Raw genomic sequence first — 18,023 nt, forward strand, 5'->3', positions numbered from 1 at the left:
ATTGTAAACTGAAGTAATGAGAATTTACAACGCCATCTAGCCTGTATTTTTGGAAGTCAACGTAAGTTTAATTTTTACGCCACCTCTTAGACAATAGCAGAACTACAATTTTAAGAAGGTTACTAAACTATTCAAAGCTAGGTGACGCTAAAATAAAAATAAAAATTTCTTATTTTATAGACAAAACTGCTCGTTTCTAGGTGCTGACTACCTGCGACGATTTTATGACTTGAGAGTCAACAGAGTGAATATGACCATAGACAATTTTATCTTTTCTTAGGACTTTGACAATGCCTCCATAGGTTATCTTATTTATTAATAAAAGGGAAATCATTTTTAATTTCCCTTAAAAGTTAGTTTTTTAAGTTATTTTGAAATAGAAATAATTATGCAAAGTCACTTTAAATTTACTAAACTTTCAGCATTTTTTAAAGACGAAGTTAGCAACATTATGCATCTTAGCTGTCAATTATTTTGATGAGAATGAAAATTATATCTGATTTTCATAATCGGGTGGGGAAAAAAAATTCGCTATCGGACACTTTTTTTTCAATTATATATTTTTTCTTAGCTTGATTGAATTTCGGTTCACATTTTTTTTATTTTAATACTACTCTTACAACGCACGCGCAGAACATCGCCAAAAATCGCCCAGCGCCATATTGAGAGAGGCGGACGTTGTATGACTTGAGTGATTAATCGTGGTTAGTGCAATAAATTGAAGTGGAACATTTGATCGTGCCCTATGGATAAACATTCGGGTACGTAACAAGTAAGAAAGTGCACCTATAAGGTTCCTATCGGCGTCTATTATGCAGTGGCAAATCACATCGTAACCTAGACATAGGCCGTTCTAGTTATCAGTAGATTACCTAGGTATCATCAATCCGCTATTTGCTCACAGTTTTAATCTTATTAATACACACGTGTGGGGGAATAGTCACGGGTTTCTTGAATTTAGTTACTATAACAAGAATATACGATCGCTTCCTACGACTCCACGCTCGTATATAAACGAATTTCAAAGTGTTTATGTCGGCAGTTGACAGCAGCGTATATGTATATGACCGATCATAAGTCACCACACCCAGTGACCGGATTGTCGGTTTTAGTATTGAATCGTTTCGCGTTCGGATGGTTGTTCGCGCGTCGTGCCGTCGGTACGTGATTTTGTGAAAATTCGTAACGTTTGTTCAAGTCGCGAGGTGTCAATGTGAAATATGTATTTTCTAGGAGTGGTGTGCCTTGGTTGAAAGGCCTGCCGAAAGGACAGGGCTCCGCGCGCGAGGAAGGACTGCGGCGCTCCGCTCTGAGGAAACATGGACTGCTGCATGTCAGAAGAAGCCAAAGAACAGAAAAGAATCAACCAAGAAATAGAGCGGGTACTCCGGAAGGACAAACGTGATGCCAGGAGAGAACTCAAACTTCTGTTGCTTGGTAAGTTATATTTTTGTTCTAATTAACATGCTGGTGAATACTTTGACAGAAACCTGGCACAAATGAAAATATGGGGAAATGTTAATGGTTACTATCTGATAAGCCAATGTTCCCTTAAAGCAGCCATACCTACCGAACATTTTAAGTATTGATGAATAATTCTTTTGTAATATTAAGCATTTAACCATGAATTGATTCTAATGAAACAAGAATACTTTGGTTATAATGTGTGGCACTTGGCTAAATTCTGAACAACATGTTTTCTGTCAATTTGAGTATTTTTCTATAAGTCAGCACCTGTTGATTTTATGTTTTAATTAGTAAAATTTTTATTTTTCTTGCATTACCATTACTTTTCATCTTTCTACTCAGTCTTAACTACAGACTTAATATTTTTAAAGATTAGATCATAATCTGTTTGCCTTTGTTTCTTACTACAATCTTATGACAACTTTTTGGTTATCTCACTTTCATTTTGTATCTATGTATAATGTGTTAGCTTATTCGGGTTTAGTTAGTTAGTTTTTCAAGGCCTTTACTGCGACTCGACATCCATTGTACCTATTTTGCGTGAAAAACGAGGTAGCGCTACTCTAGCTACCCCAGCTCCTCTACAAAACCTAACAGTGTTTTCAGGTTGTTAAAGACCTCTTTCAGTGTGTTTGGCGATCCTAGGTATTTGTTCCTGTATACATCTACCTGTTTGCATTCTAGAAAATATGTTTTGCTGTTTCCTCCTCCTCTATGCATGCTCTGCACATGGGGCTGTCTGTCTTACCTATGTTATGCAGGTGTTTGTTTAGTGTGTTATGTCCTGTAATTAATCCCTTTTATTTCGCATAGTAGCTGTTTGGGTGTTTTCAGTAGTGTTTTTATGAGCTTGTAGTTCATTTCTGGGAGAGTTTCTTTCGTCTATCTACATGTGTTCATTTATGTCAGTATTCATTGTGTAGTGGTTTGTGGTGTTGGTCAAGTTGGTTTATTATGTAGGATACTGGTAGAGGTACTATGGGTTCGGGTCCGTATGCCGGTGCTTCTGAACCCTTCCTGGCCAGTTCATCCGCTGCATCACAGCTTATTCGGGTTATAGATGCACATTTTATAATATTTTTATATATATATATAAATATACACACATTTATTACAATACAGTTCAAATATAAATTAAGTGTATCATAATAAATCTATGTAGTGATCCCAAAAATTTCAACCCAAAAAGGTCATATACCAACTGAGGAAAACTGTAATTTTCGTTACATAGGTAATGTCAACCTATTTCAGGGGTCTCCAAGCTTTTCTGAGGACCTTGCGCTGTCTGGGCTCCTTATCTTAATTTTTATAAGCAGGCAAGATCAGTGGCAGATTTGCAGCTTTGACCGCCATGAGCCCCAGGCTGCCCTTTGCTTAGCACCTTTTTGTATAGACTGCCCCACCTGATATCTATCTGCTCTAGCCTTGGGCCTACTCAAGCCTTAGGGCAAATCCGCCACTGGGCCAGTATGTATGTCGCTTCGCTATCCTGCTTCCACCACTTGAGACCTCTCTATATAATAAAAGATTTAATTTTTGTTTATTAAAAGTCAGTGGCGGACTAGCCTAGAAGCAGCTGCTATGGACATTTTTTGTTTCAATAAAGATTTTTTTCAATATTTTACAAGATTACAATACCTATCCTATTGAGCAGTGAAAGGCCCATAGATAAAATGGGCTTACCAGCTTAACTTAAGTACGAATGTGGTACGTCGTCAAAGTTGTAATGACGTTTCGGTAAAGTTCCCAATGGTTTACCGTAAAAACACGTCAGTGGTTAAGGGTTAAAGTCTGTGCAAAACTATATTTGCATTCAGAGTATGTCTGAGTTTGTTGTAATAATGTTCAATCTTGCAAACTTACCTGTGAAGGATCAGATTGCACACAGGGACTGAAAAACCGCAAAAGACCGGTAACCTAAAATAAAGGTATCAATTGAATAGGTATCCAAAGCTAAGGGTACCCGAATAAAATCGCAAAAGACCGATACCTAAGATAAGGGTATCAATTGAATAGGTATCCAAAGCTAACGGTACCCGAATAAAATCGCACAAGACCGATATCTAAACTAAGGGTATCAATTGAAAAGCTATACAACTGTAACGGTACCCGAATAAAATCGCAAACGACCGATACCTACACAAAGGGTATCCATTGAATAGGTATCCAAAGCTAACGGTACCCGAATAAAATCGCACAAGACCGATACCTAAACTAAGGGTATCAATTGAAAAACTATATAACTATAACGGTGCCCGAATAAATAAAATGTAAGAGGTACATTTTTCAAACGGTACCGCTACATTTGAAAGGGTACCGTACGGTACCGTTTCAAGTAGACTTCTACTTTGGAATCCAAGATGGCGGCTGTGCACTCGTCATAAAAGTCGTCATGGATATCGTTTTATAGGTTTTAGGGAGTGCAGATTTCGAAAATGATGACCATTTTGGAATCCAAGATGGCGGCCGTGCATTCTGTCATAAAAGTCGTCATGGATATCGTTTTATAAGTTTTAGGGAGTGCAGATTTCAAAAATGATGACCATTTTGGAATCCAAGATGGCGGCCGTGCACTCGTCATAAAAGTCGTCATGGATATCGTTTTATAGGTTTTAGGGAGTGCAGATTTCGAAAATGATGACCATTTTGGAATCCAAGATGGCGGCCGTGCACTCTGTCATAAAAGTCGTCATGGATATCGTTTTATAGGTTTTAGGGAGTGCAGATTTCGAAAATGATGACCATTTTGGAATCCAAGATGGCGGCCGTGCACTCTGTCATAAAAATCGTCATTGATATCGTTTTATAGGTTTTAGGGAGTGCAGATTTCGAAAATGATGACCATTTTGGAATCCAAGATGGCGGCCGTGCACTCTGTCATAAAAGTCGTCATGGATATCGTTTTATAGGTTTTAGGGAGTGCAGATTTCGAAAATGATGACCATTTTGGAATCCAAGATGGCGGCCGTGCACTCTGTCATAAAAGTCGTCATGGATATCGTTTTATAGGTTTTAGGGAGTGCAGATTTCGAAAATGATGACCATTTTGGAATCCAAGATGGCGGCCGTGCACTCTGTCATAAAAGTCGTCATGGATATCGTTTTATAGGTTTTAGGGAGTGCAGATTTCGAAAATGATGACCATTTTGGAATCCAAGATGGCCGCCGTGCACTCTGTCATAAAAGTCGTCATGGATATCGTTTTATAGGTTTTAAGGAGTGCAGATTTCGAAAATGATGACCATTTTGGAATCCAAGATGGCGGCCGTGCACTCTGTCATAAAAGTCGTCATGGATATCGTTTATAGGTTTTAGGGAGTGCAGATTTCGAAATGATGACCATTTTGGAATCCAAGATGGCGGCCGTGCACTCTGTCATAAAAGTCGTCATGGATATCGTTTTATAGGTTTTAAGGAGTGAAGATTTCGAAAATGATGACCATTTTGGAATCCAAGATGGCGGCCGTGCACTCCGTCATAAAAGTCGTCATGGATATCGTTTTATAGGTTTTAGGGAGTGCAGATTTCGATATTGATGACCATTTTGGAATCCAAGATGGCGGCCGTGCACTCTGTCATAAAAGTCGTCATGGATATCGTTTTATAGGTTTTAGGGAGTGCAGATTTCGATATTGATGACCATTTTGGAATCCAAGATGGCGGCCGTGCATTCTGTCATAAAAGTCGTCATGGATATCGTTTTATAGGTTTTAGGGAGTGCAGATTTCGAAAATGATGACCATTTTGGAATCCAAGATGGCGGCCGTGCACTCTGTCATAAAAGTCGTCATGGATATCGTTTTATAGGTTTTAGGGAGTGCAGATTTCGATATTGATGACCATTTTGGAATCCAAGATGGCGGCCGTGCATTCTGTCATAAAAGTCGTCATGGATATCGTTTTATAGGTTTTAGGGAGTGCAGATTTCGAAAATGATGACCATTTTGGAATCCAAGATGGCGGCCGTGCACTCTGTCATAAAAGTCGTCATGGATATCAATTTATAGGTTTTAGGGAGTGCAGATTTCGAAAATGGTGACCATTTTGGAATCAAACATGGCGTCCGTGCACTCTGTCATAAAAGTCGTCATGGATATCGTTTTATAGGTTTTAGGGAGTGCAGATTTCGAAAATGATGACCATTTTGGAATCCAAGATGGCGGCCGTGCACTCTGTCATAAAAGTCGTCATGGATATCGTTTTATAGGTTTTAGGGAGTGCAGATTTCGATATTGATGACCATTTTGGAATCCAAGATGGCGGCCGTGCATTCTGTCATAAAAGTCGTCATGGATATCAATTTGTAGGTTTTAGGGAGTGCAGATTTCGAAAATGGTGACCATTTTGGAATCAAACATGGCGGCCGTGCACTCTGTCATAAAAGTCGTCATGGATATCGTTTTGTAAGTTTTAGGGAGTGCAGATTTCGAAAATGGTGACCATTTTGGAATAAAACATGGCGTCCGTGCACTCTGTCATAAAAGTCGTCATGGATATCAATTTATAGGTTTTAGGGAGTGCAGATTTCGAAAATGGTGACCATTTTGGAATAAAACATGGCGTCCGTGCACTCTGTCATAAAAGTCGTCATGGATATCGTTTTATAGGTTTTAGGGAGTGCAGATTTCGAAAATGATGACCATTTTGGAATCCAAGATGGCGGCCGTGCACTCTGTCATAAAAGTCGTCATGGATATCGTTTTATAGGTTTTAGGGAGTGCAGATTTCGAAAATGATGACCATTTTGGAATCCAAGATGGCGGCCGTGCACTCTGTCATAAAAGTCGTCATGGATATCGTTTTATAGGTTTTAGGGAGTGCAGATTTCGATATTGATGACCATTTTGGAATCCAAGATGGCGGCCGTGCATTCTGTCATAAAAGTCGTCATGGATATCGTTTTATAGGTTTTAGGGAGTGCAGATTTCGAAAATGATGACCATTTTGGAATCCAAGATGGCGGCCGCACGGTGGGCTGAAAATCGGCCTTCATAGAAATAGAAACCGAAGTATTAATTTTGAACTTTTTTTATTGGAATAGCTTTTGTTGGGTTTTATTACGTCCAAAAATTAATCTTAGCTAATTTGGTTGGAAAAATAATTAATTATATTTTTTTTTTTTCAAAATCTTTGTATGGCGCGTATCAGAAAAATCGAGTTTTCTCCGAAAATAAAATTTAACCGTAATATCCTGACAGATGATTTTAAAACCAATTATTCTTGATTTTTCCACAATTAGAATTTTCCTACGGGGTGCACTTTTTTTTAATCGATGTATTTTTTTAGTAATTTTTTATTGTAATACGGTTATACTTGTTACTTTGACTACAAAAAATTAATTTGGGTTTGATCGAACCAATAATCTACGAGTAGTGAATTTTTGTTTTAATCAAATGTATGGAGCGTACGAGCAAAATGTTTTTTTTTTTTTTTTCAAAAATTAAAGGTATACCGTAATATCCTTACAGATGATTTAAGTACCAATTATTAAGGATAATTTGTAGACATGCGCGAAACAGTACTTCAAAAAGTAATGCTATATCACATCACTTTTTCGAAAACGTAATGTTACAATGAGATATCACATCACTTATCACTCGAAACGAAACATTTACCCGAACGAATACAGCGCGCGGGCGCGCGCGTGATGGCAACGTCACACTCATTACAGTACTAACTACATTACGCAGCGAGTGTTAGGACTCTAGGGCGTATCATATCGGCGCGTCGATCTATTACGAATTGCGTTTTTTCACCGCCATGTGATAGATCGTTTTTGTTAATGTTTTATTTTTATAGTCGTAAAATATGCATCATAGATAAAAAAAATAAAAGAATATATCTGTTAATTAATGAGATAACGCCATAGAGAGTCACATGGTAGTATTTTTATTTGGGTATATCAATAAAATTATGATATGATACTGATATGAGAATGTACTGTAAACACTAGCTCACTATTAAACTAAAGATAAATAAGTAACTTCACTCGTGCTTCATTTAGTTTGCCGCAAAAGTCAACCAAACCAAACATTTCACAACAATAATAAACAGTAAATACGTTTTTGTTCGTCAAATTCAAACTCGCAAGCGAATTATCATTTAGCCGCATCATTATAGGTAAAATACTAAAAACATTGTAAGCTCTATGGTAACGCATTACAGTTTTAAATCGATTGCAGGTGCAAAAATCCGTTATCGTATCAATTTAATGAAATTTGCAATAACTCAAATGCGACTGCTACCGACCGGCCGAGCGGACCGATCCGAAGTGTTCCGAAAGCATTGCGGAATGAGAGCGAGCGAGCAGTGAGTGCGGGTGCGAGCGGGATAGCAAAGTAATGATAACATGGCAAACAAACATCACACATCACACCATCACGTCTCATTGCTCATTATACATTACGCGGATTGTATATAGACTTGAACGGACCTTTCGTACCGACTACCGGGTCAATCTATATTGATGCTTTATGAGTTTACGCGCGCTTCGGCCAGTCATGTGCTCGAGTAATGCTTGGTTTCTCGGAGTGATGCGTAATGCAATATTACGCGTTTGAGTGATATCTCATTTGTGATGTTACGCGCATTACTTACACATGTCTAATATTTTGACATAACGCGAACTTTTCTACCGTATGCACTTATTTAATAAAAAATAAAAAACTTATTTTTTCATGCTGAAATAACTTTTGCTCATTGTTTTAATTAAGTAGATAAATAATAAACATACAAGAGTTACAAGTAGAAAATTGAAAATAAAACCATTACATCCATAATTCACTACGCGTAAGTTATTGGTTCGATCAAACTCAAATTCATTTTTTGTAGTCAAAATAACGAGTATAACCGTATTAAAATAAAATATATCGATTTAAAAAAGTGCACCCCGTAGGAAAATATTAATTATGTGGAAAATCAAGAATAATTGGTTTTAAAATCATCTGTCAGGATATTACGGTTAAATTTTATTTTCGGACAAAACTCGATTTTTCTGATTCGCGCCATACAAAGATTTTGAAAAAAAAAAATATAACTAATTATTTTTCCAACCAAATTAGCTAAGATTTGAGCTATATGTTTGAGCCTTTTGGGGTGGAAACCCTTGGGCCGTGGGGACCTGGCGCTCACAACATTTTTAAAGAGCTTTCGAAGCGCCTCGTGTAGGCAACGGGTGACAAGGGGGCTGGCTCTTACCTCGCACAACGCATTGGCATTGCTGTCCAGCGCGGAAATGCCGCCAGCCTTCTAGGCACCTTGCCACAAGGCACCCAGCTGGAGCCAATTTTTTACTTATAACTTTAGTTGTAGTTTTAGTTTTGAATCTTTTTCCTTTTTAGCTTTATGTAGTTTTGTTTAAGGTATATTTTAATGTAGTTTTTATTTTTTTATTTTTTAATAATATATTCTTAGCCGCTACTTACGATAGATTAATTTTGGGACATAATAAAACCCAACAGCTATTCCAATAAAAAAAAGTTCAAATTTAAGACTTCGGTTTCTATTTCTATGAAGGCCGATTTTCAGCCCACCGTGCGCCGTTACCTAACTAGTGACGGACGGACGGTCATTTTTTGGTAGGTACATGGAGATTGTATTCCTTACGTCCGACTTACATATTTAAATTGTATCAATTTTATAGTGACATCTGGTGGCGTAGTTTGCATAATCGGAAGTCGACTTTAAGCTAAAGTTAGAGATGTCTCGATTCAATTAATATAAATCGCCTCCATCTTAACTAATGATAACTACATTTCTAAGTGTCGCCCCATAAGTAAGACTGACACCGACAAGGCCAGAGTCGAAACGCGAGTGCAAGACATTCACCATGGAATTCGTGGATTTAGATAAAGTGAAAAGTAAAAGTAAGTGTTATATTCATAATAATATAGGTCCTCTGGGATCCTCAGATATCGATTTTCATCTCAATCTGAGCTTAAATGCCGAAATCAAAAATTGCGTGCGTTTTCTAAAAATTTGACCTCAGATTCACAATAAAGGTCCTCTGGGATCCACAGATATCGATTTACATCTGAATCTGAGCATAAATGCCGAAACAAAAAATGGCGTGCGTTTTCTAAAAAATTGACCTCAGAATTATAATAAAGGTCCTCTGGGATCCTCAGATATCGATTTACATCTGAATCCGAGCTTAAATGCCGAAATCAAAAATGGCGTGCGTTTTCTAAAAATTTGACCTCAGAATCATAATAAAGATCCTCTGGGATCCTCAGATATCGATTTTCATCTTAATCTGAGCTTAAATGCCAAAATTTAAAATGGCGTGCGTTTTCTAAAAATTTGGCCTCGGAATCATAATAAAGGTCCTCTGGGATCCTCAGATATCGATTTTCATCTGAATCTGAGCTTAAATGCCGAAATCAAAAATGGCGTGCGTTTTCTAAAAATTTGACCTCAGAATCATAATAAAGATCCTCTGGGATCCTCAGATATCGATTTTCATCTGAATCTGAGCTTAAATGCCGAAATCAAAAATGGCGTGCGTTTTCTAAAAATTTGACCTCAGATTCACAATAAAGGTCCTCTGGGATCTACAGATATCGTTTTTCATCTTAATCGGACCTTAAATGCCAAAAATTTAAAATGGCGTGCGTTTTCTACAAATTTGACCTCAGATTCACAATAAAGGTCCACTCGGATCCTCAGATATCGATTTTCATCTGAATCTGAGCATAAATGTAGAAATAAAAAATGGCGTGCGTTTTCTAAAAATTTTACCTCGGAATCATAATAAAGGTCCTCTGGGATCCTCAGATATCGATTTTCATCTCAATCTGAGCTTAAATGCCGAAATTTAAAATGGCGTGCGTTTTCTAAAAATTTGACCTCAGAATCATAATAAAGGTCCTCTGGGATCCTCAGATATCGATTTACATCTGAATCTGAGCTTAAATGCCGAAATCAAAAATGGCGTGCGTTTTCTAAAAATTTGACCTCAGAATCATAATAAAGATCCTCTGGGATCCTCAGATATCGATTTTCATCTTAATCTGAGCTTAAATGCCAAAATTTAAAATGGCGTGCGTTTTCTAAAAATTTTACCTCGGAATCATAATAAAGGTCCTCTGGGATCCTCAGATATCGATTTTCATCTCAATCTGAGCTTAAATGCCGAAATTTATAATTGCGTGCGTTTTCTAAAAATTTGACCTCGGAATCATAATAAAGGTCCTCTGGGATCCTCAGATATCGATTTTCATCTCAATCTGAGCTTAAATGCCGAAATTTAAAATGGCGTGCGTTTTCTAAAAATTTGACCTCGGAATCATAATAAAGGTCCTCTGGGATCCTCAGATATCGATTTTCATCTTAATCTGAGCATAAATGCCGAAACAAAAAATGGCGTGCGTTTTCTAAAAATTTGACCTCAGATTCACAATAAAGGTCCTCTGGGATCCTCAGATATCGATTTTCATCTTAATCTGAGCTTTAATGCCAAAATTTAAAATGGCGTGCGTTTTCTAAAAATTTTACCTCGGAATCATAATAAAGGTCCTCTGGGATCCTCAGATATCGATTTTCATCTCAATCTGAGCTTAAATGCCGAAATTTATAATTGCGTGCGTTTTCTAAAAATTTGACCTCAGAATCATAATAAAGGTCCTCTGGGATCCTCAGATATCGATTTTCATCTCAATCTGAGCTTAAATGCCGAAATTTAAAATGGCGTGCGTTTTCTAAAAATTTGACCTCGGAATCATAATAAAGGTCCTCTGGGATCCTCAGATATCGATTTTCATCTTAATCTGAGCATAAATGCCGAAACAAAAAATGGCGTGCGTTTTCTAAAAATTTGACCTCAGATTCACAATAAAGGTCCTCTGGGATCCTCAGATATCGATTTTCATCTTAATCTGAGCTTAAATGCCGAAATTTAAAATGGCGTGCGTTTTCCAAAAATTTTACCTCGGAATCATAATAAAGGTCCTCTGGGATCCTCAGATATCGATTTTCATCTCAATCTGAGCTTAAATGCCGAAATCAAAAATGGCGTGCGTTTTCTAAAACTTTGACCTCAGAATCATAATAAAGATCCTCTGGGATCCACAGATATCGATTTTCATCTTAATCGGACCTTAAATGCCGAAATTTAAAATGGCGTGCGTTTTCTAAAAATTTGACCTCAGAATCATAATAAAGATCCTCTGGGATCCTCAGATATCGATTTACATCTGAATCTGAGCTTAAATGCCGAAATCAAAAATGGCGTGCGTTTTCTAAAAAATTGACCTCAGAATCATAATAAAGATCCTCTGGGATCCTCAGATATCGATTTTCATCTTAATCTGAGCTTAAATGCCGAAATTTAAAATGGCGTGCGTTTTCTAAAAATTTGACCTCGGAATCATAATAAAGGTCCTCTGGGATCCTCAGATATCGATTTTCATCTCAATCTGAGCTTAAATGCCGAAATTTAAAATTGCGTGCGTTTTCTAAAAATTTGACCTCGGAATCACAATAAAGGTCCTCTGGGATCCACAGATATCGTTTTTCATCTTAATCGGACCTTAAATGCCAAAAATTTAAAATGGCGTGCGTTTTCTACAAATTTGACCTCAGATTCACAATAAAGGTCCACTCGGATCCTCAGATATCGATTTTCATCTGAATCTGAGCATAAATGTAGAAATAAAAAATGGCGTGCGTTTTCTAAAAATTTTACCTCGGAATCATAATAAAGTTCTCTGGGATCCTCAGATATCGATTTTCATCTCAATCTGAGCTTAAATGCCGAAATTTAAAATGGCGTGCGTTTTCTAAAAATTTGACCTCAGAATCATAATAAAGGTCCTCTGGGATCCTCAGATATCGATTTACATCTGAATCTGAGCTTAAATGCCGAAATCAAAAATGGCGTGCGTTTTCTTAAAATTTGACCTCAGAATCATAATAAAGATCCTCTGGGATCCTCAGATATCGATTTTCATCTTAATCTGAGCTTAAATGCCAAAATTTAAAATGGCGTGCGTTTTCTAAAAATTTTACCTCGGAATCATAATAAAGGTCCTCTGGGATCCTCAGATATCGATTTTCATCTCAATCTGAGCTTAAATGCCGAAATTTAAAATTGCGTGCGTTTTCTAAAAATTTGACCTCGGAATCATAATAAAGATCCTCTGGGATCCTCAGATATCGATTTTCATCTCAATCTGAGCTTAAATGCCGAAATTTAAAATGGCGTGCGTTTTCTAAAAATTTGACCTCGGAATCATAATAAAGGTCCTCTGGGATCCTCAGATATCGATTTTCATCTTAATCTGAGCATAAATGCCGAAACAAAAAATGGCGTGCGTTTTCTAAAAATTTGACCTCAGATTCACAATAAAGGTCCTCTGGGATCCTCAGATATCGATTTTCATCTTAATCTGAGCTTAAATGCCGAAATTTAAAATGGCGTGCGTTTTCCAAAAGTTTTACCTCGGAATCATAATAAAGGTCCTCTGGGATCCTCAGATATCGATTTTCATCTCAATCTGAGCTTAAATGCCGAAATCAAAAATGGCGTGCGTTTTCTAAAAATTTGACCTCAGAATCATAATAAAGATCCTCTGGGATCCACAGATATCGATTTTCATCTTAATCGGACCTTAAATGCCGAAATTTAAAATGGCGTGCGTTTTCTAAAAATTTGACCTCAGAATCATAATAAAGATCCTCTGGGATCCTCAGATATCGATTTACATCTGAATCTGAGCTTAAATGCCGAAATCAAAAATGGCGTGCGTTTTCTAAAAATTTGACCGCAGATTCACAATAAAGGTCCTCTGGGATCCACAGATATCGTTTTTCATCTTAATCGGACCTTAAATGCCGAAATTTAAAATGGCGTGCGTTTTTTACAAATTTGACCTCAGATTCACAATAAAGGTCCACTCGAATCCTCAGATATCGATTGTCATCTGAATCTGAGCATAAATGCCGAAATAAAAAATGGCGTGCGTTTTCTAAAAATTTGACCTCAGAATCATAATAAAGATCCTCTGGGATCCTCAGATATCGATGTTCATCTTAATCTGAGCTTAAATGCCCAAATCCAAGATGGCGGGCGATCATTCAAATTGAGTGACCGGTTTGTATTCGGGTATCCGATCGCGTGGCAAGATACTTTTACTTAAGGGTACCGTTTGGACGGAAGCTTGTTTGGATACCCAAAGTATTGATATCGCTTCCGGAATGCTAATTTAACGGTCGGGTACCCTTTCAAAATTGTTTTAAAGTCTAAGGGTACCGTTTGGATGGAAGCTTGTTTGGATACCTAAAGTATTGATACCGCTTCCGTAATGCTATTTCAACGGTCGGGTACCGTTTCAAAATTGTTTTAAAGGTACTTTTATTTAAGGGTACCGTTTGGACGGAAGCTTATTTGGATACCCAAAGCGTTGATATCGGTACCGAAATGCTAGTTTAACGGTCGGGTACCCTTTAAAAAGACCGGTCAAAACCGTTTTTAAGGGTACCTTTTCAGTCCCTGATTGCACATTGTGTAATTTGACTCAATTTATGTATGGGCAGATAAGCTGAGATAGCTACACATTCCTGTACCTTATAGTCTGGGTGGCAAATTCTAAGTAATGGTAGCGTAAAATTAATAAATTATTGGCTAGCAAAGTGCTTTGTAGGAGTGGGAGGAGGGAACTTTCGAGGACCCACATTTTAGTGCCATTTGACATGAGTCAGCTGGCCAGCTGGCAAATGATTAAGGAGTCCACTGTGCCAGTCATGCCCACAGTAAAAGCTCTTTCCCACTGATATCCAGTTTTTTACGGGTACGGTTTTCTGCAGGATCCCGTTTTAATAATATATACATGCTAATATAGTAACATTCACACAAGCGTTCTGCTTGCGCATACTACTAAAAACGGGATTCTGCATAAAACCGCACTCTTAAAAAACTGGATGTCCGTGCCGTCCGTGGGATGTGGTCGGAAGAGCTCAAAATGGTCAAAGATAATACTAGTCTAAGTTTGAGATATTCCCAGTCTGACAGAGTTTGATTACCAATCTATACCTTGATGGCTAATCTTGTTTGTTTCTGGTAATGTTATACATAATTGCCAAATGATTATTTGTTTGCTAGCAACCCGGCGGCTTTGCACGGGTTAACAAATTATACACCTACAGAATGACTCTAATGATAGATGAAAACCGCATGAAAATGCGTTCAGTAGTAGTCGGGTTTATTGAGAACATACAGACAGACGGATCCGGCAGTGGACTTTGTTTTATAAGGTGTAATGACAGGTAAATTAGTACATTTGAGTTTTTTTTTTGTTGAACATGTGAATCCTTAAAACAAATTACCATATCTCTTGTAGGTACATGGTATGTAGTTTCAGATTTCTCCTGACTGTCCCATGTTATGTGATCATCCTGAATGACATGCTCCATAAATTGTTGTGAGGCACACCTTTACATTAGGTTACTAATACTAATTAGTGAACAGTAAAAGGCACATTATATTTTTGTAAGCTGTAATAGATTCATATTAGTTTCATTATTTTTTTTGTGTAATTCTGTTAGCTTTGAGTTTATTATATTATAGAATAATATTGCTGGTCACGTCCCATAATTTCGCGCGTGCCACAGAGATAGGAACAGACGGGTCAATGTACGAAATTCTTCGTGCAGCTGTCAGCTATAAATAATAGTTCCAAATCTCCAGAGTAGCACTAGAGCAGCTAAAAACCTAGGCGTATTTGACAGAGTAACTCCTCTGGAGTTGCAGGTGTACATAGGCTACGGAGGCTGCTTACCATCAGGCAGGCCGTATGCTTGTTTGCCACCGACGTAGTATAAAAAATCTTAGCAACCTCTTACAAACCTCAGTTAAATTTTGTGTTATGGAAGGTGGAGGTAAGGAAAGAAATCCCCATATACCAAAAAGAGTCATCAAAAAACCTTTCATAGGTGGCGCTACAATACCTAGAGTACTTGAACAAAAAATCAAATCATAGACAGCGCACTTCACTCCGTCAATAACGCCTAGGTTCTTAGCTACTCTAGTGCTACTCTGGAGGTATTTGGAACTATTATTTATAGCCGACAGCTGGACGCTTTTGCAACAGTTCTACCATAAGAGATTGCACTCCTTTTAATCCACACTCCATATTTTGTGTCTTTCTGACAAAAATAAATTTCAAAATGACAGATAGGGACAGTCAATTTGTTAGATTTGGCAAACATTTATGAATAACGAATATAATAATAATTTTGTAACAAAATGCTACAAAATTTTAATCAGGATTTTTTTGTACCATTAAATTAATATCAATACTGTATAACTAATAAATAAAAAACGACTGATTTTTTTAAAAAGATTTGTAACTAAAGCTAAAGTCAAATGGCGTTCTAAAAGTTTTAATCATGTGTTGAAAGATGACAGTAAATTTTCTGTGGCTACAAAGTTTTCTTTTAACAATCCACTTCTATTTCAAAATCTCTTTGCTATAATAACGTTGCTGCTATGGAAGGTAGAGGCAAGGAACAAAATCTCCATATACCAAAAAGTGTCCGACAAAAAACCATAAATAGGTGGCGCTACAATACCTAGAATACTTGAGAAAAAAATCTAATGTCACTTTTTTATACTACGTCGGTGGCAAACAAGCATACGGCCCGCCTGATGGTAAGCAGTCTCCGTAGCCTATGTACGCCTGCAACTCCAGAGGAGTTACTCTGTCAAATACGCCTAGGTTTTTAGCTGCTCTAGTGCTACTCTGGAGAGATTTGGAACTATTATTTATAGCTGACAGCTGCACGAAGAATTTCGTACATTGACCCGTCTGTTCCTATCTCTGTGGCACGCGCGAAATTATGGGACGTGACCAGGACCAACCCCTACACACTCAGTAAACGATAAAGTAAATGGTGATGGATGCTTTCATTTTAAACGTACCTAAAATAGTCCACCAGTATATATAACTTAAAAGTATTACCATTTACTGGTAAATTATGCGGTTCAAAAGCGACAGTTTATATTTCGAACGCTAAGCGCCACTTGCACCATTCCACTAATCCAGGGTTAACCGGTTAAACCGTTAACCCAGTGTCAAATTGTACTGGTAACCATGGTAACTCCAGGTTTAACCTTTTAACCCCGGTTTAGTGATTGGTGCGAGTGATCCTAAATGAGCCTGCAACATCAATGACGTCATCTCTGTGCAGTGATACCACTCGTACCACTACAACAAAATTATCTGTACAGGATTACTCGGATACGAAAAACGAAAAAAAAATTTCTTTATTTGCCTCTCTGTCGCTCAAATATGCAAGAGCGATCGGATAGAGGTAATGAATTTTCGATATTTGTTTTTCGCAGTAAGCCCTCTGAATATTAATTTCATAGAATTTCTTTAACTCTGCTCAAGATTTTTTGATTCAGTTCATGGCAACACTGAATGATATAGCCATGACGTTACCTCAAATCATGGAGTAACTTTCATATATACGAGTATTTCAGTCACCATACGCACCACAACGCCATCTAACGGTATATGTGGAAAACTGACCAGTACAAGGAATTTTATTAGGTTGTTTAAAGGTATTTTAATAAAAAAATGCAAAAAATAGGTACACCCAAAAGCTTTAGACGGTGCTTATGAGGAAAGGATCCCGAAAGATTTTAACAATGTATTCCTGATCGTATTTAAAGACTAAAATGTTCTATTAAACTTTTCTAAAATCACCTAGTTTCAGAATTAATAGTAACAAAAAAAAAAACATAATTTTGTCGTTATTAGTGCAAAATGCCTTTTTTATGGCGATGTTGCCACTATGGGCACTGTGGGACCAATTCTAAATATTATTATTAACGCGCGTAATAGACGTCAGAAAGTGGCAAGTAACACTTTCCAAAAACTAGGTAGGTATCACGAAAAAAAAAACATTTAAAGTGACATTTACCAATAGCATTTACTTTTTATGTACATTAAAGTTTAGTAGCGTTTTCGACTTATCTAAACGCTTCTACAAAATCCACCAGTAGCCTTAATTACATAGAGGAGCACATTAGAGGATACCGCGGCGGTGGGCGCCGGCATGCCGCGGCATCCCCCGGTATGCACTGAGGCCTCCTAGCGGGACTACGGGAGGGGAAGGAATGGCGCAATTCGGCGGACGACGGGGGAGAACTGGTGCACACTAGTTACTAATCTGTTTTGATAAAGTACTCGCGGCGGTAGACGGTGGCATGCCGCTGCATCCCCCGGCATGCGCCGAAGTGGTCCCTGGTGCAGCGGCTGCCGGCGCCGCGCTGGCGGGCTCTCGCGGTGTCGCGGGGGATTTTACCTCGTCGGTGTGCACTGCGCAGAGTAAATCCTCCTAGATGATCTGCGCTGCGATCCGCCGCCATTCAATAAAAATATGCTTTATGCTATTAACCTTTTCAACGCCAAAGACCACTAAAACGGTCATCGTCTGTTGTGCCCGCGACGCCAATGACCATTAAAAAGGCTATGGCGGAAGTTGTCAAAGCGACTTTCCCACTGTCAGTTAAGATTCATATTCGCTCTTCACCAGTTAACTTTTTGGCTTCT

General features: G+C 37.8%; 1 protein-coding gene across 4 annotated transcripts in view; it reads left to right on the forward strand.

Annotated features, from left to right (window-relative positions):
• Positions 1-447: 447 nt before the first annotated feature.
• The window catches only part of LOC133520628 (guanine nucleotide-binding protein G(q) subunit alpha), a 35,963-nt gene continuing 18,387 nt past the window's right edge, over positions 448-18,023 (forward strand). The window contains exons 1-2 of one of the 4 annotated variants that reach the window (XM_061855160.1): positions 448-761; positions 1,234-1,437. In XM_061855160.1, the coding sequence (XP_061711144.1) occupies positions 1,320-1,437 (118 nt within the window). In that variant the 5' untranslated portion in view covers positions 448-761; positions 1,234-1,319. Of the gene's footprint in view, positions 773-862; positions 1,161-1,233; positions 1,438-18,023 lie in introns of those variants that run through there. The other 3 variants (XM_061855159.1, XM_061855157.1, XM_061855158.1) reach the window with 3 other exon arrangements.

The sequence above is a fragment of the Cydia pomonella genome, chromosome 8, assembly GCF_033807575.1.
Source record: "Cydia pomonella isolate Wapato2018A chromosome 8, ilCydPomo1, whole genome shotgun sequence".
Lineage (NCBI taxonomy): Eukaryota > Metazoa > Arthropoda > Insecta > Lepidoptera > Tortricidae > Cydia > Cydia pomonella.